The sequence below is a fragment of the Electrophorus electricus genome, chromosome 10 (genome assembly GCF_013358815.1).
Source record: "Electrophorus electricus isolate fEleEle1 chromosome 10, fEleEle1.pri, whole genome shotgun sequence".
Taxonomy (NCBI): domain Eukaryota; kingdom Metazoa; phylum Chordata; class Actinopteri; order Gymnotiformes; family Gymnotidae; genus Electrophorus; species Electrophorus electricus.
In genome coordinates, this window is record NC_049544.1 from 20,016,257 (window position 1) to 20,039,126 (window position 22,870).

A 22,870-nucleotide genomic window follows, 5' to 3' on the forward strand; every position below is an offset into this window, starting at 1 on the left:
TGAGACGGATAAACTCAAATTTTACTCAAGTCAAACTGGGTAGGTCTGGGTTGGGGGGTGTGTTCCAGAACAGTTTAAAATCCTACGCATGCGCAGTGCGCTTTAAAACGCCATATTGGAAATCCGGTGGAGTAGAACCGTTTACATTAGCCAGCGACCTAGCGGCTGTTTCGGATTACTGGTCCTGTTGGGATTTTAAACAAAACTTCTCTGCGTCGTTTAAACGGCCCCCGTAAGTTACACGTTTCGAATACCCTTTCTCTCCTGGCGAGAGGATTTCGTAGAGAAGGTTTCTTTGACGAGTGAGTTTTAATGGATCCGAGGGTAGCTTGGTTCCAGCCCGAACAGAAAGGACCTGCCAACGCTTTATGGATGCAGATCTGGGAAACCTCACAGGGGCTGCAGACCAGCTCCGATCATCCCCGACATCCGCACCGTGGGAACTCGCCAGCTCTGGCCTCAGGTTTGATGAAAAGCACCTTAGCTCCCCCGGCATCAGGCACCAAACTGATTGCCAGCTGCATCGCCCATCATTTGGTAAACGGCGGTGCCATCTCTTCAAATTTCTGTCCAAACGCACAGACAAATCTCCATCCGCCATTTAACAACTGTAACTTTACGGTGGTAAGTGGTCCTTGCACAGGACTGGGAAAATTAAATGGTTCTCAAAAGCATGGTTCTCTGTCTCCGCCGTCCTCCGTGGACTCGGAAACGGACAGTCCGAAATCGGACTCTTCTGGGACTTGTGACGGCACCAGCACCGTCCCCACCGATGGTGCCAAACTTCATTTCAGTTTCACCGAGCATCTGCACAACATCAGCAACTGCCTCCTCCACCATCACCAGCCGCGCGACAACAAAGCGAGCACTTACGGGATGAACTATTTGCTCGCCAGCTCCAATGGCCACTACTTTTGTTCTGGGACACCGTGGAAAACGAGGAAATACAGTCCAGGAGTTAACGGGTAAGTGTTTGGGGCCCCCCCCCACCCCCCCGAAGCTCCAAGGAGGTCGCTTTTCTCCAGCGCTTCGGCATAACTTTTTTTTTTTTCTTGTCAAGCTTCCACATTTAATTAACTACTGTAACTTTAGAGAGAAAAAGGCCCGCTTTGCTTATGTCTGAAGTGTCTAAGCAAGAAATTTAGCCATGCACTCTGCAGTGCATCTGACGAGCAATTGCATTGTAAGGTAGGCCTACCTTGTTTTGGAATCCCTGTCTCTTCATGTAAGCCTGTAAAATTCCCAATGACTTAAATGTTCCTTCTCAGTTTCTGTAACCACTCTGAGAAATATTTTCATTTCCAACTTTGGCCTTAGTAATAATCTAAATTCCTGTTCTTTGAACTATTAAATTATTATTATTATTATTATTATTATTATTATTTTAGTTTTGGTGTAGGCTGTGTAATTATTAGGTATGTCTCTTCATTTTATGGCACCCCCCCCCAAGCCTCCATGAAGAGATAATGGACTTCTATGAGTTCATGTCCCCGCGACCGGAAGAGGAGGCCATGAGGAGAGACGTGGTGAATCGAATCGAGACGGTGATCAAGGACTTGTGGCCTACAGCTAACGTGGGTAACCCAACATATCCCGGAGGTTATGAGTTCTGGAACCCGATTATGTTCTGTTTAATGGCCCTGAAAGCAGTGGCAGAAGCATCAGTTTATACTTGAGTGTGCAGGTCCTGATGGTTGTGTTGAAGTCTCTTTACAATGTTGGGCTTTTAGCCTTCCTGCCTTTGAGTCCTATGCACCTTGGCAAGTAACAGTTATTCTGAAACTGTGCATCCCATGCCATGTTGACACCATTTGCAACTAGATGTAAGGCAGCGTGTTTCCAGCAGCCATGCATGTGCTTAACATCTAGCTCAGGATCTACTCTGCATGTCGTCACCTGGGATTCCCAGGCACGTCCGAGCAGAAGTGCTGGAGGTAGAAGAAGAGCCTGAGAGAGAGTGCTCCACCACATCACCCTCCTCAGAAGCACGCACACATGCATGCGCTCTGTCTCCTGCGAGGAAGCTTCGTGTGGCTATTTTTTCATCCTGTCCTGTTTTTAATGAGCTGGAGGTTTAGTCAGTGCCGGTGCGCCTGCTGTCAGTATATGGTTTAGATCATCAGTAACGTAGCGATAGCTGGAGAAATGAAGGCAACTCCGGGACGATGGAGAGAGCTTTGCTGTTGACCTTCAGGATCTTTGCTCAGCTTTGCAGTGGCCATAAACTGTTAGGAGTCAGAAGGGAACAGCCTGTAACATCTGATGTAGGTTTGTACCTTTTTTGTGTTTTTTCAGGTCCAAATATTTGGCAGCTTCAGTACTGGACTGTATCTCCCAACAAGGTTGAACTTGTGTCTGTCACAAAGAATAGCTTCAGTTAATATCATAATGTGTACAGTTTAAACGGATGCTAATTTATGGTCATCTTCTGCTTGCCTCTGACAGTGACATTGACCTAGTGGTGTTTGGGAAGTGGGACCGCCCTCCTCTCCAGCAGCTAGACCAGGCGCTTAAGCAGCACAACCTGGCTGAACCGTTCTCCATCAAAATCCTGGACAAGGCTACGGTCAGTCTCCTGCCCTTTAAATCCAGCAGAAGGCTAAATTCCTGGGCACTCTCTTCTTAGGTTCCCAGTTCTGGTCTGTTTCATTGACCCGACTTTTGCTTCAAAAGCTACCCGTATCGGTGCATCCCACTTTGAAGCGGTTTTGTAACGAAGCCTTCTCCTTAGGTTCCCATCATTAAACTCACCGACAGAGAAACGGAAGTGAAGGTTGACATCAGCTTCAACGTGGAAACTGGCATCAAGGCCGCACGCTTTATTAAGGACCACTTGAAGGTGAAGTTTTACTTCAAATTCTGTTGAAATGTGTACTGAAAATCTTGAGGTAATGTGGGTAAAACAATTGCCGTCTTCTCATTGGTTGTATGAAAATCTCAGTCTTTTGTTTGCTCCTCATGTTTACGTCTAATTGTTGTTCTTGGAATCCTAAAAATGTGTATTATGTGATCACACAGGCACGCTCGCTCGCTCGCTCGCTCCCTCCTTCACCCCCTCTCTCTTTCTCTCAGAAGTACTCGGTGCTGCCGTATCTCATCTTTGCGCTGAAGCAGTTTCTGCTACAGCGAGACCTAAACGAGGTGTTCACCGGTGGTATCAGTTCCTACTGCCTCATCTTAATGGTCATCAGCTTCTTACAGGTGAGTGAGGAACTGTCCCCACTATAACCGATCTGCAGTCGGTTCTAGCCACACAACCACTGCAAGCAGACCCCAGAGTGCACCGTGCCTGCTTAATGGCCTGTAGCTCGTCAAAACTGATAAATTGGCGGCCCCTCTGTTGGAATGGTCGGTGGTGGTCGCCTTAACAGCTGGCTGCAGTTAGAGGCAAGGAGCCACACCTGATATCTTAGCTTAGCATTTGGACTGCGTACTTGTATTGTGGCAGTTAAAGGCCTAATTCTGTGAGACTGCACTCCTCCGTGCTGTGTCTCTGGCTAGAAGAGATTGAAATTGATCATGGGCCCACTGTGCTTTTGGGCGGGCTTCCCTTCTCCCTATTAGTTCTGATTTGAGCTGTTAGTGAGTTGACTCTTGGCCAGCCAGTGGGGTTTTGGGCTTACTGCTCTTGACCGTTCCTCCCATAGGTGTGCAACTGAAGTCGCACAGCCTATATTTCTTTTAAAAGGTGTCTTAGGTTTGTCATGAAAGCGTTATTTCACTTGGGTGGCTAAACTGCATTCAAGTACTGTCAACTTTGTCATTGCTTCTAACCACAGCTGTGTTGAGTGAAGGAAGTTTCGTCCATCCAAGACGCAGTGCTACATTTGACATAAAATAGTAGCAGATGACGGTGCAAACAGACAAGTACATGCAATTACTTGTACAAAACACTTTACTATAGAAGACACCACCATTGTGCTCAGTACAGTATATGTCAGAGCCCATATCTGAACTGAACCGACGTGTTCTTGAGTTAGGGTTCCCGAATCGAACGGGCAAATCTGACGAGCATCATTGGCCAGCAGCTGCTTCTAGAGCCTGGAGCCAGCACTCGTGTGCCGTGGGTTCCGTCTGAAACGGGCTTCCGTGATTGGTCGGAAGCGCTGCCCGCCCCTGCCGCTCAGGCTTCTGCTCTTTTTCAGCTTCACCCGCGGATTGACTGCAGAGGCTCCAACATCAACCTGGGCATTCTCCTCATCGAGTTCTTCGAGCTGTATGGAAGGCACTTCAACTACCTGAAGACGGGCATCCGTGTGAAGAATGGAGGAGCATACCTTGCCAAAGAGGAGATGATGAAGGTGATGACCAATGGACACAGGCCATCCACGCTGTGCATAGAGGATCCCAACCTACCAGGTGCGGAGCTGCTACGTATCTGACTGCTTGGCGTACGAGTGCTAGACGATAAATCTCCGTGTTCGATTTCCTTAGTGCTCCGTTCAAGCTTTTGTGTGTGGACACGTTCATTGACACCATATGAGACATAGGCTTTTTATATGGTTGGTTGGTACCTTTACCTTACTGTGTGTGTGCGCGTGCGCCCCTCAGGTAACGACGTGGGTCGCAGCTCGTACGGAGCCATGCAGGTGAAGCAAGTGTTTGACTACGCCTACATCGTTTTGAGCCACGCCGTGTCTCCCCTTGCACGCTCCTACCCCAACAAAGACATGGACAGGTTTGTCTTTGCCCAGCTGTTAAAGGAGGCACATCTGCCTTATTGCAGTGGGGGGGAGGAAATGCAATCAACTGTGCTTGTGATATATATATATATATATATATATATATATATATATATATATATTTCACCCCTTCCCTACAAGATGCAGTTGTAGCTCTGAAATCAGCCAAAAAATAAAATGGTTAAACCATAAAGCTTTAAACAGGGCAATCCTTTAAACTGTTGTGATTTATGTAGGTTTATGTCTCCTTTCTGGATTTGGCATGCGTGTCACGTTTTGTGGCGGGTAAAAAAAAATGCTTCCTCAGTACCCTAGGTCGGATCATCAGATTGACCCAGGAAGTGATTAACTACAGGGAGTGGATCTTGCAGAAATGGGGCGACAGCCACAATGCCAGAATGAATCAACGCGGTAAGTTCAGTTTTCACATATGTGTAATAATTGGATGCAGGTTTTGGTGGATGTTACAGAAATATATTTTATAGACGTTGTGACATCTTTGGTATGGCTCCCGTACTCGATGGCTCATGGTGAACTACAGGACTGCTTTCCGTTTCTTATGATTACTGTGACGTTGGGCAAAATTCTTTCATTAGTCTCTGATGGGTTACTCTTTACTTTTCAGAAATGGCATTGTATTTAAGCAGCTGTATTCAAATCGCTAACAGATTTGTGCATTTGCACTTGACAGTTGTACAGTTTGGGGGTAATTCTGATCAGCGGCAGCGAGACTCCGCCACCCCCCAGAGTGCCGAATCCCTTCCGTCTCTGTCTAGCCCTCAGCAGCACTCGTCCTCGTCGTCCTCCTCGTCCTCCTCGGTTTCTTCCCTCTCAGGAAGTGACATCGTAAGTCTGTAGACTGTCCTCCCACATTGGCAGGCGGATTTCAAGCAGTGTTGTCCTCAATTGCACAAAGCTGTCTTATTGAATCTGCCCACTGAATTATTTATTTCTGTATTTCATCTAAGACTCTTTTATTCCTAGTATTGATGGTGAGGTAGGCACAGGTGTGTATTTGCAGTGATACTGAAATGTGCAACACTTTTCTTGCGCACACACTCATTCCAGGACTCTGATTCCGTTGCCTGTGGAACCACGGTGGCTCTCGATGCGTTCCCTGCATCCGCTCTAACTAGCGCCCAACAGAGACAGCAGAATGGGGCAAATCCAGCTGATTGGGGCAAAACCCCACCCAACTCCAAGCTGCAGGTAGAATCAACCTTGGGGCTGTTCCCCAGAGATAAAGCCCCAAAGTCAAATGCAGAAGGTTCACTAAAGCGAGCTGTTTACAATTGCAAATGTAGACTTATTAATGTAAAAAACGAACACCCAGGTGGACTGTTGTTGCTCTAATGGAACATGTTCTCCCTCTTCCTCTCTCCTCAGCTGCGAAAATCGCTCCCTGCGTGTGGGATGGTGCCCCCACCGTTACCTGGGAGACCATCATGTGAGGATGGATGCGTCCCTTCGAGTGCCGGGTACCGACTGCCGCACCCCGCGTCTGCCCCCATCTACCTCACCCCTCTGCTGGGTCACCAACAATCCTCCATCAAGGTAGCCTCCCCCACCTGATCTGTGACGCAGCTCTGTCAGTGGTGTGCCATTATGACCTTGCAGGGTTAATGAAGGCCTGGTTGATTCAGTTTGATTCAGCCTGCTGGACATAGTGGCCTAGAGTGCAGAGTCTAACCCTTTTGTACGGTTTTTCCCTTCATGCCAAAGCGCCTTTGATGGGTGACACGGGACGGAATTGCAGCCAGAAAGCTTGCTGAAGGGACTGTACCGCTAGACTCGGACTGCGTTTGAGTTTTTGCTACTGTTGGTGTTTTTAGTAATGCATTTACCAGTCGTAAACTGTGGTAAACAAATAAACAACCCCCCTTGAAAAGAACCCAAACAACTTTTTGTTCATGGATTTTAGGAGGTGGTACCTGTTTGCCATTAAAAAAAAAAAAAAAATTATTAATAAGGTTCCAGGCATGTAGTGGTGCTATAATCTTGGTGTGAAACATGTTTTTGTGGTTTGTCTATAGCTCCATAACTGTAACTTTAGAGAATCAAGCTCTTCTTGATTTTCATCAGATCACACAAACCTGCCTTTCAGACCACTAAGTTCTATTACTTAGATTTTGGGCTAACTTGCATTTCCCCCCCCCAAAAAGGATATTTTCAAAATGGTGCTTAAAATTGGGTGATCGGTCTTCAAAACGTGGCCTGAAACAGTTCAGAATCAAGTTACCAAAAGATCTCATCACTTTATTACCTCAAGGCTGTCACCTCAGAACTTGTGTAATGGTGCCAGACCGATATAAATGAGGTGCACTTCCTCAGCCCTTTGCCTGGTCCTTTGCAAACTTGACACACAAGTGCATGATCAGACCCTGTCATTATACCAAGGCTGATGTACACTGGCCAGTAGGGTGTGCTGCAGGAAGAAAATAATGGGGTTTTTATGCTAGCATACATTAAAGCTGTACTATGGAAGACTAGAGATTTTGGACTGTTTGGCAGGTTAATGTAACTTCAGTCTCCTAACCCAAACAAATCCAAATGAATTGGTCTGATTTTCGGGCACATGCACGTTCAAGAAGTATTCCATGTGTAGTCAATCATGACATGTTGACTGTACTGAGCAGTCACAATTGCAGCACCAAGCTACCAAAAAATCACGCTCCACATGTTGAACTTTGAAACCTTTAGAAAATAACTTGATTACGGAACTCCCAGCCCCTCTGGAGAAGTCAAGCTGGTGTTTTGCCTCAGGCTTTGTTTCTCTGCTGTATATAGACAAATTGTTTTTGTTTTTCCTTGTATTACTTATCTGTTAATTCCTGTTTGTTTTGTAAATACTATTGGACGTCAGCACAGGGATCAGTTGGGGTTGCTGTTTTGAAGAGTCTTCTGTGTTCAGTGACTGCTCGTGCAGGTCACCAAACTGCCATTCATAGCAACAAAGTAAACCACGCCTCCAGCACTTGGGTCCAAAAACTGGACCTTTATTTCTTTTGTAAGATTATAGTGCCATGACAACTTTTGATGGAATCCAAACGCCTGCAAACCAAAGCTCCCTCGAGCAGCTCTGACTTCTGAACAAATATTTAGCCCTTTACATGTGCAAGGACATTGTTTGGTAACTCTGCGGTGCTGCTCTCGGGTTTTAGCAAACAAGCTTTAATGTAGCGCAGCTTTTAATGGTGCTTTTCTTTTTGGTTCCTCCAGTTCCATGGCAGCCAGAGGTTTGGATCAAAGGGGCCACCACATGCCCCCGGCTACGAGCCGGGCCCGATTCCCGGCTCCCGGTTCCACTCTCCCCAGCACAACCGGAACAGCTGGCGTCGCCGTAGGAGGGAAACGTTGCCCTGCAACCTCAGCAGATAGGGGCAGTGTGAAGGGACCCCACCTGCTGCAGGTGAAAGGTAGCACTTCCTCCACGCCCTGTCTCGCATATGCGTGGTCTTTGAGCAGCATCAACCAGTTCACCTGGCATGTCGGACATGACTGCCTGTTTTGAATGGACTGTGTACCCATTTATTACACGTGTTCGTGGTTTTTTTTTTTTTTTTTTTTTTTCCCTCCGAACCTCACGCCACCCCCCACCTTAAACTTGCATTTGGGTTTCTGTTTGTGATGACACACTAAACTTTTCCACACAGACAGGCTCTACTTGGAATTGTATTTACTGCTACTTGTGCAATATATGGGTGTGTTTTTGTGGTTTTTTTTTTTTTTTAATCATTTGATTTTTTTTTTTTTAAGTTGCTTTTTTAAATTACATTTTAATTTTTTACTTCAATGTTTACATTTTTGTGAAGAATGTTAGCTCTTGTAACAATAGATCAAACTTCTGGTACTACAAGCATAACATCTTTTATCATGTTCAAACCAGGAACCATTTTTAATAATTAGGGTTGTGGTTTTTGCACATGATAAAAACGTATGTCTATATTCAATTCTGCATCTCATCTCCCCAACTTGCTGGCTTGCCACACGTGCATTCCAGCCTCTGCACCAGCTGATGGCGCCACTGAGTTCTTAACTTGCTCTGTGCCAAAATCCTATGGCTACTACAGTCAGAGGGCTGATGGACCAAGTGTTCCTTATATTCTAGCCTACGTCTTCACAGCCACTGATGGCTCATATCCCCTCTGCTTGATTTTATCCTCGATCCAAGTTGAGTTTTCCATCTGGATCGTTCTCTAATACCCGGCATTCAGAAAATAATGGGAAACTTTTTTTTTTTTTTTGAGTTATCCACAAATGGTTTTAGTCCCCCACAAGAAAGTGCTCAAATACAGGTTTGTAAAAGATCTTTAGCAACATAATCATGTCCTGTTCACATTTTAGCTGCTTTTGTTGTTCCTTTTTGAAATAACTGTGCTGCCAAATAACATTCACACACAAATCTGTTTACATTCAGAAAAGCTTCCAGGATATACTATGGAAGCTTTTTTTTTTTGTTTTTTTTTGTTTTGGTATTCTATTTATTTATTTATTTTTTAAAAAAAGTATTTGTGCCAAAGACCATCTCCAAGTGCAAAAGACGTTTGCGAGCTGTGTATTTTGTTTCTGGCAGCCCAAGAGTTTCATCTTCACCTGCGTGAGTGTGTAGTAGAGCTAGAGAGGGAGGAAGAACCACCAGAGGAAGAGCCCCTTCCTATATGCATGCGATGGAAGAGAGAATGTTGCTGTGCACCTAGACTATGGTCCTTGGTTGATGCATTCATGGTCCAGTGAAGGAGAGTAGAGCTTGTACATCGGTCTACATGAGCCAAATACATGTAATTTGCATAAACGTGATATTTGAATGTAAACTGAAGTAAATTCCCCCCCCCCCCTTTTTTTTTGCGCCATTTTTGTCCCTGGATATTTTTATGTGAACTTTTTTCTACAGATTATTTTTAAAATAAATATCTTAAATGACTCGCTGTCTTTCCCTCCCCCCGTTCTTTTCTTACATCCCATCTAAAGATCTTAATGCGTCTTGCTACACATCGCGACTTACGGTAAGCGGATATAACGGAATCCGTGACTCGATCTCGGAAGAAAAACGCAGCAAATGCAGTGCCTTTCGTTGCCACTTGGAGGCGCTCTTGCAACACCACGATTGAGCCGTTTGCTGCAAGCACCGTGTGCAAGACCTTTTCCTGTGCATTCAGATTATGCTCCCTGTCGGGTGCGTCTCTCCGTATCGACTTAGTCACTTCACAAACTAAAGACTGATATAAAGGGTCGTTTCTTCCCCTTTCCCTACACCATTTCCCTAGGTTGTGGGCCATGAGATGGCCGCTCTGCAATACACGAGGTTTTACTTGATTTTTATATCTTCTCTACTGTTGTATCAGCGAGAGCTCACTCTATTCCGCGTGTGGGCTGGAGGTTCTAGGGAAACTGACCTACTTTTAGTGCCTTTTTAAACACTCCGCCATAGTACGCGTTAGTTCTTTCAAAGCAGAAATTGCTACTTGATTTCTGTAGCGTCACGCTATTTTCTGAATAGAAAGCCATACAGACTGTTCAGAGGACGAGAACTAGGCCTGCAGGACTACAGCATATCGGCCATCTGTTCGAAAATTAGGACCGTCCACACTCAGCTAACGTGTTACCAAACAGACTGCATTTTTTGGTCGTGAAAGTAGTACAGAAACGTCCGCTTTTTTAGCAATGGATCTTGCAATGTAAATGTTTTTGAAAGACTTTTAGGGAGATTTTCGTTGTCATACATTAAAAAACCCCACTTCTGTTAAATTGATGGCTTATTTAAGATTGTATTGTGTGTATATTGGTGTGCGATGGAGTAAGATTTTATTTTTAATCACACCATTTGCGCTATATCAGACCCGCTCAGCACGGTTCACGTTCAGTGGAGGTTCGTGCAGCGCGGGTTACAACTAACGTAAGACGAAAAGAAAACCCTAAATGTCAAAGATTCGAGATGAATTTTGTATTGTTCACAAATGAAGCCGTTTATCCTCCCAAAGAAGTGTGTCGCTTGCTCAAGAGCAATTGATTTTACGTGCACAATTCCCATCCAACAAACAGCCGCATGCTTCTGTATCCGCACCCACAACGCTCAAATGAGCTCCTGAAACTGGACCCCGCTACCACTTTGATTAAAATGAACTTTATTGCACTGATAATAACAAATGGGCTTAACTAATACAGTCATTGTAGTACTCCAGCACGGCTTTGATGGGCACGCCGTAAATATTAATTTGCAGTCCGTCGAAGCCGCGAGTGTGTATCTACGGATTTTCATGGTTCTTTAGCCAGGTATGTGAGCGCACTTTGAAAAAAGTTTCATCTGCGTTCTCCTAACGTGGCAAGCGTAATGAGACGTCGTATTTCTGCGCTCCGGGAGTAATGGCCTGTTTTGGCTCCGTTTCGCATGAATACCGCTTTGGCTTGGTACGCGCGGGGTGTCCAGATGTTCCAAACGTTAGCACGCTGTCGTAGTTTGCAGCTCGCGCTTAGAGCGCGCTCGTTTTTCGCGTTGAAGGTGCGATTGTGGGCTTATCAAGATCAGGAATAATATGCGTTAACGACATGCATGACACATAATTTGCAAGTCCTGTAGGCACGTTACGGACGAGATGTTCTTGAGTTTTAGACCGGGGGTATAAAAACGCTCCAGCGTGTACGCCCCCTTTTGGGATTTGCTCACTTCAGCTTTAGCTCGTGTAGAAAACATTCTATTCGCTACGTGTTACCGACGTTTTTCAGAAGGTGAAAAGCAGGTTCATTTGCAAGCAGCATGCTTCAAGTCTGATGGAAGACAGGCATGGAGACTATTCTCTGTCCTGGCTCCCAGATGGTAGAGCGAACTTCCTCTAGCTGTCCGGACTTTGCGGTCTTCAATCGCTGACTGAACACCCATCTATTGTTGGAATATTTAAATGACCATTAAATCTGTACCTATGTCGAAACGCTGGTACTTATTGTAGGATGTTGGTTTTTAGTGCACTTTTCGTTGTCGGGGATGCAGCTTATACGTGTTTTGCACTTCTAGATATCAATTGATTCCTGTATATTAACAACATTCTGGTTCAATGGTATCTTGAACGGTAACCTACTGTACCGGCTAGGATACGTTCTACAAATAAATGACAGCACTTTTGTAAGTCGCTCTGGAAAAAAGAGTCTGTCAAATGCTGTAAATGTAAATTTTCAAATTGAGACCGCCAACCTCATCACAACGGGGAGTGATGTATAACGGGAGCTAGTGAGGTGGCCTATTGATCATTGTTAGAGCTTTTGTTAACTCAACTTCAGACCTCTGGCTGACGGTAGCTACTGAAGCTGGCAGAGACGGGAGAAGCGGATATAACCCCCCCCCCCCGCGCCCCCCCAAAAAACCATCGGGATAAAAGGCAGCACTTTCACTACAAGTAGGCTTATAACCTTCATACATATGTATGAGTCACATGAAGTCTTCCCCCACATACAATGCAGCGATAATAACTATGGTTCGCTGAGCCCTGAAGGCACTGCATCTAAAACCAAAAGAAGCCAGCGTGGGTACATTTAGATGGATGCATGTGGAATCTCTTCAATAACCGATGATATTTTGGTCCTTACTTAGAAATGTGTTATTTTTAAAGACTTTTTTTTTCAAAGGAAAAGAGCCGATCTTTGAAATTTCACGTCAGCCTTGGAATTGATCATGCAGTTAGGAGTCCAGTCGCGGTGTCTCTGTGGTTAACTTTAAGAAAACACCTGACTTGGTGAAAACGATCGCAAAGTGACTATTTACAGCCATGAAGTGTTATTTGCATCCTGTGTGGCGTGCTGCAGTCATCCAATTCCCCTTTGGACGGTGGTGCAGATACTGCAAGCAAACACTAGATTTAGGGAATAGACAAAACTGCTTCTTTAAGCATGTGATCAGTTTATTGTCTCATCACGATCACTTGCGAAGGGGAGAGAGGACAGTCCAGAGCACTCAGCCCAGCGCGGAGAAAGGACGGCCCCCTGGACCTTGGATGCTACCAGGACCCGCTGCAGCGGATGCAGACGTGGAACAGTAGATGGTGCACCATTGATCAGTGCATTACCACTGATGTCAGAGAAAAACATATCATTCTTTGTTTAAAAAAAAAAAAAAAAAAAAAAAAAAAAAAAAAAAAAAAAGAGCAGGCAATTATTTTGTCCAGTTTTTGCCCGGGCTTTCATAGCTGCTGAATGGGGTGAAAAAGTGGACCTTATTGTGCTAAAGAAACAGACGAGAGAAAGATAAAGAATCGATGGTTGCTCGGTAGGAGAAATACCAATTAGGTGCATTCATTCTCAGTCGCTCTGAAATGGATGTGCCAGCATCACTTTTCAGTGCCATTCAGCCAGAGCTGCAGAGAGACGTGTGTTATATGTGAAGATAATAAGTAGAAGGACATGATCTGTCACAAAAATGCATTTAAAAAAATCATAAAGAAAAAACCTTTAGGCTTGCAAAACGTATTTCTTATGCAATCTTCCCGCCCATCTGTCCTTTCACCATACAAATATTAGTTCGCACTCACACACACACACAGTGGAAAAAAGCACGAGGTAGGTTTGTCTGTAGTTTGGCCCTGATGGTGAATGGGTGGAATTTATACATAATGAAGTATACATTAAGTTCCCAGTTGACTAGGTAAACCTACACTATAGCGGTACCATGTAGTTAAAAGCATTCAGGATTAGAAGTCACAGTTGACTATATTAGATTATTAGATACAACTGTAGAGTAGGAATAACTAGTACAGCAATTTCTTGTTGTGTATATCTTGGCTAATCAGTAGTTGTAAGCATACACGGTCATGATATGATTATTGTAGCTTTTACAACTTGAGTTCACCTTGTTCTGGTTCTAATGTCAGTTCGAGTTGCACAGTACCATATCATTTCAAGTGCATCCTGCTTGTTTGCAGCTTTTCCCACAATAGCATACAATCATAAAAGTGCAAATCCACTTTATTTTTCCTGTCAGTCATTTCTTTTGACTATTGGACCCCATCTGGAAAATCCAGGTTTTGTGGTCTTTTAATAATCTTCTGTGGAACCCTGTGGCTATATTAATGTAAGATTTGCCTAATGGATCTTTATCGTGGAATAAAGAATGAATTTCTATATACACTCCAGTTGTTCAGGATGACAAATGGCTCCTTTCATCTAAGAAGCTCTTCTGTGGTTCTGTTTTGTTCAATCAACAGACTTAACAGAAAAGCGCAGAACAGTCTTAATAACCATTGTGTGCTTGTTATTGTTATTGTGATACCAAAAGCCCTTGGCTACAGAGTTTTTAGTAGAGGAAATGAGGAAAAGGATTCTGTGGCAACCTGTGTTTGTACAGATGCAGCACGTATCCTAGGCACACGTTTCCCGTGGAAACCGCTGTCTTGTCACACTGTCAGCAAGCTAGCTATCGTCTCCTGGATGCTTATCACTGTTGAAAACGCTGGTTGTGTGTATGTGTGTGTGTGTGTGTGTGTGGCAGGAGAGGAGCAGCAGGGATGAATAAGCCTCCGACACGCGAGAGCACACGCACACAGACTCATGTTTCTAGATCCATTTACAGCCTGTGGAACTCCAGCACGACCGGGAGAGAGGTGGGGGTGAGAGAAAGGCATTTTCACTGCATATTAGGGCACATTTGTTCACACACTGACTGCAGAGCCATGAAATATGAGCTAATATTCTGCATTTCATGTATGACAGCAAAATGAGCATCATAGACTTGAGATGACGTTTGTGTATAATTTGGCGTTCGTGTGAGTGAAAGAGAGAGAGAATTGAGTGACTGTTGAAGAAAAGGAAGGAGGATGATATTATGATCCAGGCACAGTGCACCTCCTGCCTCTTGAGGCTCTCTGAGAGAAACAGAACTGACAGGTGAAGTGAATGGGGTTTCTGAATGTTATAGTATGAGACTTATATAGCCAGCCAGTGTCAGATGAATATGGCCACTGTGAGGAATGACGAGAATTTAAAATGCTGTCTTAAAACAAGCAAGCAAACGGAGAGAAAGCTGATCCCATTATGACACATTTACTATTGCTAGTCTTTTTCTGTTTCATCTTTTAAATGTTTTTTTTTAACTCCAACTGTGCACAGGGATATATTTTAATAGTGTCCAACTGCATTTACAAGGTGGCATTGGTTTTCAGTTTATTATGCAACATAGACGACTTCAAAGTCAACACATCCTGTTCTCTTAAATCCAGGGTGGTCCGTAAGTATTTAGACAGTGATACAGGGTTTGTTATTCTGTACTCCAGCAAGTTGAATTATAAATGAACTGGTGACTTTGAGGCACATGTAACTGTCTTCAAACTCAAGCTGACATTCAGTGCTTTAACCTCATCCAATGGCCTGAAATACAGAAGTAAATTAGCAAAAACTGTATTACTGTTCAATTACTCACACATCACATTGTAGGTAGGCTCGCTTGCTCTCAAAACAAGAAACACAGATCTTCACTCCTCGTGTTTTGGTACCCTAAGCAAGTCTGTTCAGGTCTGTGATGTAGCTGTAGCAGTGAGACTTTCAGAGATGGTAGTCCATCTGTGGGCTGATGCAGGAGCTGGAGCTGTCCAAGGTGCTGAAATCACTTTCCATGTGTAGCACATGTGCTGTCTGTCTTGTCACTGTTTAATGGCCGAAGCCTTGTGTTTGGCGGATGGCTCGTTCTCATCCTGTGGTCAAAAGTGCGTTTCAGTGCCACTGTGCAAATGTCTATTTTTTACCACAATCTCATACTGCTTAAAAGGTATTTAAAGATGCCATAGAATGGAAAACTGTATTTAACTTGGCACAGTCAAATAAGGAAAGTTCAGTACATAGAACTGAGATACCTTTAACATGTAATACCACCTTCAAATCTAAATCTCATATAAGCAAAAACTGAACTGTAAAACTAACCAATTCCAAAATCTTAGACAGAACAGTCTCGACTGATTAATATTTATGCCCCCAGATTTGCCTACGTTAACATGCACACCTGAAAACATCAACAGTTCTGCAGGTATTGTGAAGAACAAAATATTGGCGTTGGAACAACAACAATGCATATGGCAGATAATGTACAGAAATGTACCGTTCCATGCTAGGAAGGGGATGTCACCACTTTTTATTCATTTCCTAAGGAGCTGAACTGTCGGCGGGTGCATGGCTGGCATTCATATTTAACAGGATTCTGGACAAGTTGTATTCTGCACATGTCACTCTGGACAGTTTCTCGAACCTTTGGACAAGATCAAGAAGGCTTCACTCAGCATTTGACACTGAAAAGAGGGTCAGTTCCAACTTTACTGGCATTACAATCCTAACCACAGCTGTAAGTATCTCCTATACTATGTGATTTTATCCAAATTACACATAACTACCTAACTGCCTAGGTAGCTAGTTTGGTTGCGTGGAGCTCTCTAGCTAGCTAGCTAAGTTGCTTCTTTTAACTAATGGTAGCTTGTCCACCACTGAAGTGGAATGATTGTCATTTAACAAGACATCTAGTCAGTTTGTTAAAAATAGCTTTGTTGGAGAACTTTAATATCCTCCAATGCATGCTGGAACATGTATGGTTGGATGTCTAAGTTCTTCTTGATTCACCCATACATTGTATATACCATCTATTGATTCACCTCACCGTTAGCTGGTGATTGATATTGGCCATGTTCACATTATCAACCTGAAGTAACTCAAATCCATTTTTTTTTTACTTCATGTGATTAAAATATGTTTTTTAGGGCTTTATGGACACGCAATTCCGAATCCGATCAGATCTTAGTCACTTTCGTATGTGGTCCCAGGACAGATTCCTATCCCATTAGTGGCCATGTGAATGAGAACGGGTAGATGTGGTTTAAGGTGGCATTTTGCCTGTAAGCAGTCGCCGTCAAAACAACAACGGAGCAGAGCAACAGAAGCCGTGACGACAGCAAACAATCAGCTGTTTGGCTTTTTTCGCCTTCTCGACTTGATCCTGTCAGCTGACGAACTGTTAGCCATCGTTCAGAGCAAAATGCGATGCAATACATAAGCCAGCGCGCACCCTGAATCGACTTAAAAATATGTCTTTGTTGTTGGTGACGCACATGATATGTGCAAAAACGTGTCGGTGTGCACATATGTGCCATTTCGAAAGCCAGATGCATTCACATTACAGACAGATAAAGGTCACTTGCAATTATTAATGTTAACCGTCAAGATATGCGAGCAAAAAAAAAGAAATAATGGAATTGAACAATATGATTTGTAATGGGAACGTAGCCCTTGACCTGTACATCAAGGTGCCTGCCTGTAAACCAGCCAATCAGGGCAGAGCTCATCGATAATTCATAATCCCACAAAAAATGGGTGGTAAAAAATAATACCCCAGCTTGTTTCATTCTAGGTGAAATGGACATGTAAAACAGCAGCATCTCTACATATTTTATACCCATATTTTCTATGTATGCACCAGAGAAAAATTAAAAATACTAAATAAAGGAATCTAGAATACCTTTAAAACCACATGTTTTTGAACATTTTGGCCAAAACTCAGAAACACAAGCTCTGTGGATCCTGGTCAGTGTTCCTGCCCAGAAGCACATGGATGTGTCTGCATATTTCTGTTCGCCTCGGTATTCCACATCTGCGTACCTCAGTTCCACTTCCTGCCAGTGCTGCCATTTCCTGTTGATGCTAGCAGTTCCTGTCAGTGCTACCTCAGTTGCATGCCAACTGCCACCTCCCACAGAGCCGTATTACATTTTGTGTCACCATGAAACAGCTGCAGTTCTGCTAACAAATGCCTGGCTGGATTCACTCCACCGCTCATTAACATGTACGCCGCCCCCCCGACTCTACTGTGTCTGCACTTATCTGCTTGCTTCCTCCCTTTCTCACTTGTTCTCTCATGCTTTCTCTCTCTCTTTCTCTCTTGCTCGATCCCATTATGTGATGCTATTAAGACCCTCATTAGCAAGTCGACTCCTAGTCTCACACACATAAACGCATACGTTGCACAAATACTTATTGTATGTGAAAACATTGCAAGCAAGTTTTTTTGAAAACTCAGATGGTCTCTCTCCTCTTCTTTTCACATGATCAGAACAAAGACCTGCCAAAGCAATGTGTGCATGCCAACGTAATAACTCTTGTCAATGTATTATACGTGCAATACAAGAAGCCTGGTCAAAATGTAGAACTGCATAATGATCACCTGAAAAAGGGGTGTGACAGTGATCCTTAATTATGGCTTTTACATATTTAGCTTCTAGAGCTACTGTGTCCCCCTCTATGGCCCTCCTTGGTGCTCCTGTGTCTTCTATTACTAAGCGGAGAAGACGACAGATGCTTGCATTTCTACTCCAGAGCCAAGCACTGGAAAGGGTGGGGGCATATCAGGAATGGGCATGTTTTGGGGGTAAATCATCGCGCCGGGTCCGGTGCATTCTGGAGGAAGGCATATTCTTACATGCTCCATACAGCACTGAGACCAAACCTCTTTCCACTCTATCAAAGTCCCTTAACTCAGTTATATTTAGCCCAAGTCTCTACTAGAAGCAAGTATATGTTAAACTATATAAGTTATTGATACCGGAAATGGTCATTGTGTTGCAAGTCAGATTAGTTATGGTTCTCTGTTGATGTTTTTTCAGGTGGTTCTGTTATTGTTTGATAGAGAAAAGCTTGACTAAATTAATTTCTTGGTACAGGTGGCAGAAGGCCTGTAAGATCCAACCAGACATTTCAGTCCATAGTGGATAATAATGGAATTTGTAAATCAGCTCCCACAGCTGTGTGTGCACTATGGAAGCCTGCAAAATCACGCTGGAAAATGAAGCTGTATTTGGACAGCTGCATTTCACAGTTTATCCACCTGGTGCTGTAACGCACAGTGAAGCCTCATGAAAAAATGTACCCTTTTGTCTAATATTTGTGTACTGTCTAATTTAGCCAAAAAGCACATGCTATCCTAAAACTATGTGCATCGTTGAAACTAAAAATTAGCATCAACATTGGCCTCTTTATTCTTCAAACAACAAAATCAAAGCAGCAAACAAACAAACAAATAATTAAAATGAAGTAATGCTGTTAATACCAAATGCTTAATTCATGAGTAAGACCTGGTCTGAGAATATATTCTTATTGTCTTCTACCTTTCATATAAACAAATCTCTCTTTCTTTCCCACTGTCTCTCTCGCTCTCTCAAAAAACATTTCATTACATTTTGTCCCGATTAGTCCTTCCCAGCTTCCGTGTTCCATATTTTTCCAGCCTTTTAGTTCCATGACATAGTTTTGTTTTCTCCGCTCCTAGTTTGATTTGCTGCACCCGTCCCTCTTTCTAGTCTTGTTAAGTTAATGTATTTAAACCCTGTCTTGAGGCCTGTGTCTTGGCTGTTCACTGTTTCTTTTAATCTTGGTGAATGTTTTTGAAAGCCCCTCTCCGTATACCTGTAAGTTTGTAATCCGTGTGTCCTAGCCTTCGCGTTTCTTAGCCCCGAGTTTTGCCTAGTCTTTGTATGCCTTCGTATGCTTTTGCTTTGTGTTTTCTAGCTTTCGTTTAATCCTAGCCCTTGTCTTGTTTTGCTCATGTATCCACGTACTCTGTGTTGGCTCTATGACCCTGGACTGCTACAACGACAAATCTCGCTCCTTTCTGCACCCGCGTCCACCTCCTTATTGCTCACCATTACACATTTTCCCTTTCCATCTATGTGAAAATGATTAATGCGTTCGGAATGGCTTTTGATTATGTATTTAGGACAATGCTGTACATGTGGTAAATCAGGACAGACTATTTTCATAATGATATAAGATTTATTGCAATTTTGCTCTTTTATCTGGGACTATCTGCAAGAGATAGGAGTCATCCGGAATCTTAATTAATCTGAAATTTTCAACAGAGATCAATCTTCTGTGGAAGGTTAATTAAAAAGCAAGCAAACAGAATTCCTGAGTGAGATCATTTAACGAGGTAAAAATTGACACGAGGGCCTGTAGTGTCTCTAAACGCCCCTCTCGTGACCTCGAGAGCCAATGATTAACTTTGCTTAGCTGATGTGTGCCAAACATTAGCAGTCACTTGCCCCCTATCAAGGATGTTTGTTGAGTGCAAACGCTCACTTTCGATGTCAGAGAAAAGCAATTGACTGTTCTATGAGCGATGCGATGGACATCTCATTAAATAGCACCATCTGTTCAAAAGATGTTGCTAATGCGATTAGTATGAATTTCACAAATAAATAAATAAATAAAGTGGAAAGTAGTAAAGATACAATATTTGATTAGAAGCGCTCTATAAAAACAGATTCGATTATCCATACATGATGCTGGGAGAATAACAACGAATGTGAAGGCAAGCTCATTTTCTTTTGTCAAAAACTCCGCTGTTATATTTAGTTCCATGAAGAGCAGAGTGATCAAGGGCTCTCGTTTTCCTCTCAGCAATAGAGAGATACTGGGAGACAGAAGAGCATACTGCAACCTTGGAGCTGGTCCTTCTTAGAACAAATAGGGATTTAAGCGAAAGCTGAAATGCAACAGCAATTATACAGTAACAGTGCTAGTTCTGAAATCAACAACCAAGGAGGTGTGTGAAGGACATGACACTATTAAGCAGAGGTTCCCAATCTCTGACTAGAAAACTTATATAACCTTAATGTGTACAACACGATGTACACTGACCTTCAATGATGAACCAGAGGAAAGTGGAAAATCTTATTGGCCCATCTAACTGTCTGTCTTTGGCTGGATTTGTCCTCCCTCGCTTCCCCTCTGTGTCATTCTCTTTCACTTTCTTTGTCTTTTTCTCTGGCTCCCTTTCCGTTTCTCTCTCTCCCTCTCTCTCTCTCTCATTCTCTGTCTGCTTGTCTCCATAGACAACTGTGAACTCATTCTGTCACCTATCGCTGAGCATGTGCTTGTCACCTGATTTCACAGATTCAAAGAGAAATGAAAGCCAGGTGTCCATTGGTTACCCTTATACCCTCCCTCCTCCCAACTCAGCTTACACCTCCCTTCCCCCTATAAAGAGCTTACACCTCCCTCCCCCCAACTCAGCTTACACCTCCCTCCCCCCAAAACAGCCTCCCCTCCCCCCATAAAGAGCTTACACCCTCCCTCCCCCCAACTCAGCTTACACCTCCCCTCCCCCCAAAACAGCCTCCCCTCCCCCCATAAAGAGCTTACACCCTCCCTCCCCCAACTCAGCTTACACCTCCCCTCCCCCCATAAAGATCTTACACCCTCCCTCCCCCCAACTCAGCTTACACCTCCCCTCCCCCCATAAAGAGCTTACACCCTCCCTCCCCCAACTCAGCTTACACCTCCCCTCCCCCCATAAAGAGCTTACACCTCCCCCCCAACTCAGCTTACACCTCCCTCCCCCCAAAACAGCCTCCCCTCCCCCCATAAAGAGCTTACATCCTCCCTCCCCCCAACTCAGCTTACACCTCCCCTCCCCCCATAAAGAGCTTACACCTCCCTCCCCCCAACTCAGCTTACACCTCCCTCCCCCAAAACAGCCTCCCCTCCCCCCATAAAGAGCTTACACCCTCCCTCCCCCCAACTCAGCTTACACCTCCCTCCCCCCAAAACAGCCTCCCCCCCCCATAAAGAGCTTACACCCTCCCTCCCCCCAACTCAGCTTACACCTCCCTCCCCCCAAAACAGCCTCCCCCCCCCATAAAGAGCTTACACCCTCCCTCCCCCCAACTCAGCTTACACCTCCCCTCCCCCCATAAAGAGCTTACACCCTCCCTCCCCCCAACTCAGCTTACACCTCCCTCCCCCCAAAACAGCCTCCCCTCCCCCATAAAGAGCTTACACCCTCCCTCCCCCCAACTCAGCTTACACCTCCCCTCCCCCCATAAAGAGCTTACACCTCCCTCCCCCAACTCAGCTTACACCTCCCCTCCCCCCATAAAGAGCTTACACCTCCCTCCCCCCAACTCAGCTTACACCTCCCTCCCCCAAAACAGCCTCCCTTCCCCCCATAAAGAGCTTACACCCTCCCTCCCAACATAAAGAGCTTGCTTTTGAAACTTTTTGTTTTGTTTTCCTGTGATATTTCTATTATTACAATTTAAATAATTAAGCCATACAATTAAAATACTGAATAAATGAATATCTAAAATGGTTAATTAGCCTTAATGTAATCCATTTGAGCCATAAAAGTGACTAAGGTACCACTCAAATGTTCATTTAAAACTCTAGGGAAGAATAGTTCACCGCCTATCGGAAGCTTTCTTCTATTTAAAGTAATATGGAAGTGTGATGTAACATGATCTGCGTGTAACGTTGAACCAGCAGTAAACATTTTAGCTTTAAACCTCTTAAGGTGTTTGCAATCATTCAGAGCGTCAGATACTATCGGGTCATGTGTGAGGAGATGACGACTGTGACAGTTATATGACTTAAAGAACCACACAACAGGAAGACTTGAGACTACATGTATACATCTATTTGAAAAGCTTACTGGTGCAATATGGTGAGAAACAACATTGCCTAGCCAACGGATACAGATTCCCCTCCTGCAACATCCAGCGAGCTGGTCACTTGGGACGTTTTGCTATTGGAAACTACTGTTCACAATAAACGCAGTTATGAAAATGAATGTCATATCTAAACTTTCTCTGTCCAATTGTGCCATTAGTGAGAAGGGCATTTTTAATAAACTGCATATACAAATCTATTACCAAGTACAAAATCTCTTTCAGACAGAATAAAAGTTTTATGAAGCATCTTCCTTTAAGCCCTGTTACAGACATCATGTCATTACACATAGCACTTCTCATATTTCTGGACATTATATTGTTATGTTGAGTTTCCTGTATAAAGGCTGTACATGGCTAGCTAAATATATTTTCTTGAGTGTGTAAACTCAAGCCTGCTAGTTTGGCACTTAATAATTTCAACATTGCAAGGAGCACTTCCAACACAATAACAAGTTGACTTGTGAATTTGGAATCTTGCTAGCATGCCTGCTCTTCAACTACAACTGTAAAAATGCATTGCAAACACATCAGGGCATATTTGGAGCATCTGACTTGTACTTGTTGACCTAACTTGTGTCATTGTCTGACCATAAGATGAATGTTTCGACAAAAATGTCCAACCAAAAGTGTTCCCTGTGGTTAGAACAAAACTATTGGTGAGAGTCTACATAACCTATTTTGCACCTGTGTTGTGTATCTACAAGATAGGGCTTTGCAGTAAAGTCTTAGAAA

The 22,870-nt window shown here is 43.8% G+C and overlaps 1 protein-coding gene across 1 annotated transcript; it reads left to right on the forward strand.

Annotated features, from left to right (window-relative positions):
* The first annotated feature begins 192 nt into the window (after window positions 1-192).
* Window positions 193-9,518, forward strand: LOC113578468 (terminal nucleotidyltransferase 4A-like). Its single transcript, XM_027011729.2, has 13 exons — window positions 193-965; window positions 1,451-1,574; window positions 2,296-2,342; window positions 2,446-2,566; window positions 2,732-2,839; window positions 3,073-3,201; window positions 4,146-4,359; window positions 4,552-4,678; window positions 4,990-5,093; window positions 5,374-5,528; window positions 5,751-5,891; window positions 6,069-6,236; window positions 7,902-9,518. The coding sequence occupies exons 1-13, from the start codon at window positions 313-315 to the stop codon at window positions 8,058-8,060; spliced, it is 2,250 nt and encodes a 749-aa protein (XP_026867530.2). The 5' UTR covers window positions 193-312; the 3' UTR covers window positions 8,061-9,518.
* The last annotated feature ends 13,352 nt before the right edge of the window (window positions 9,519-22,870 follow it).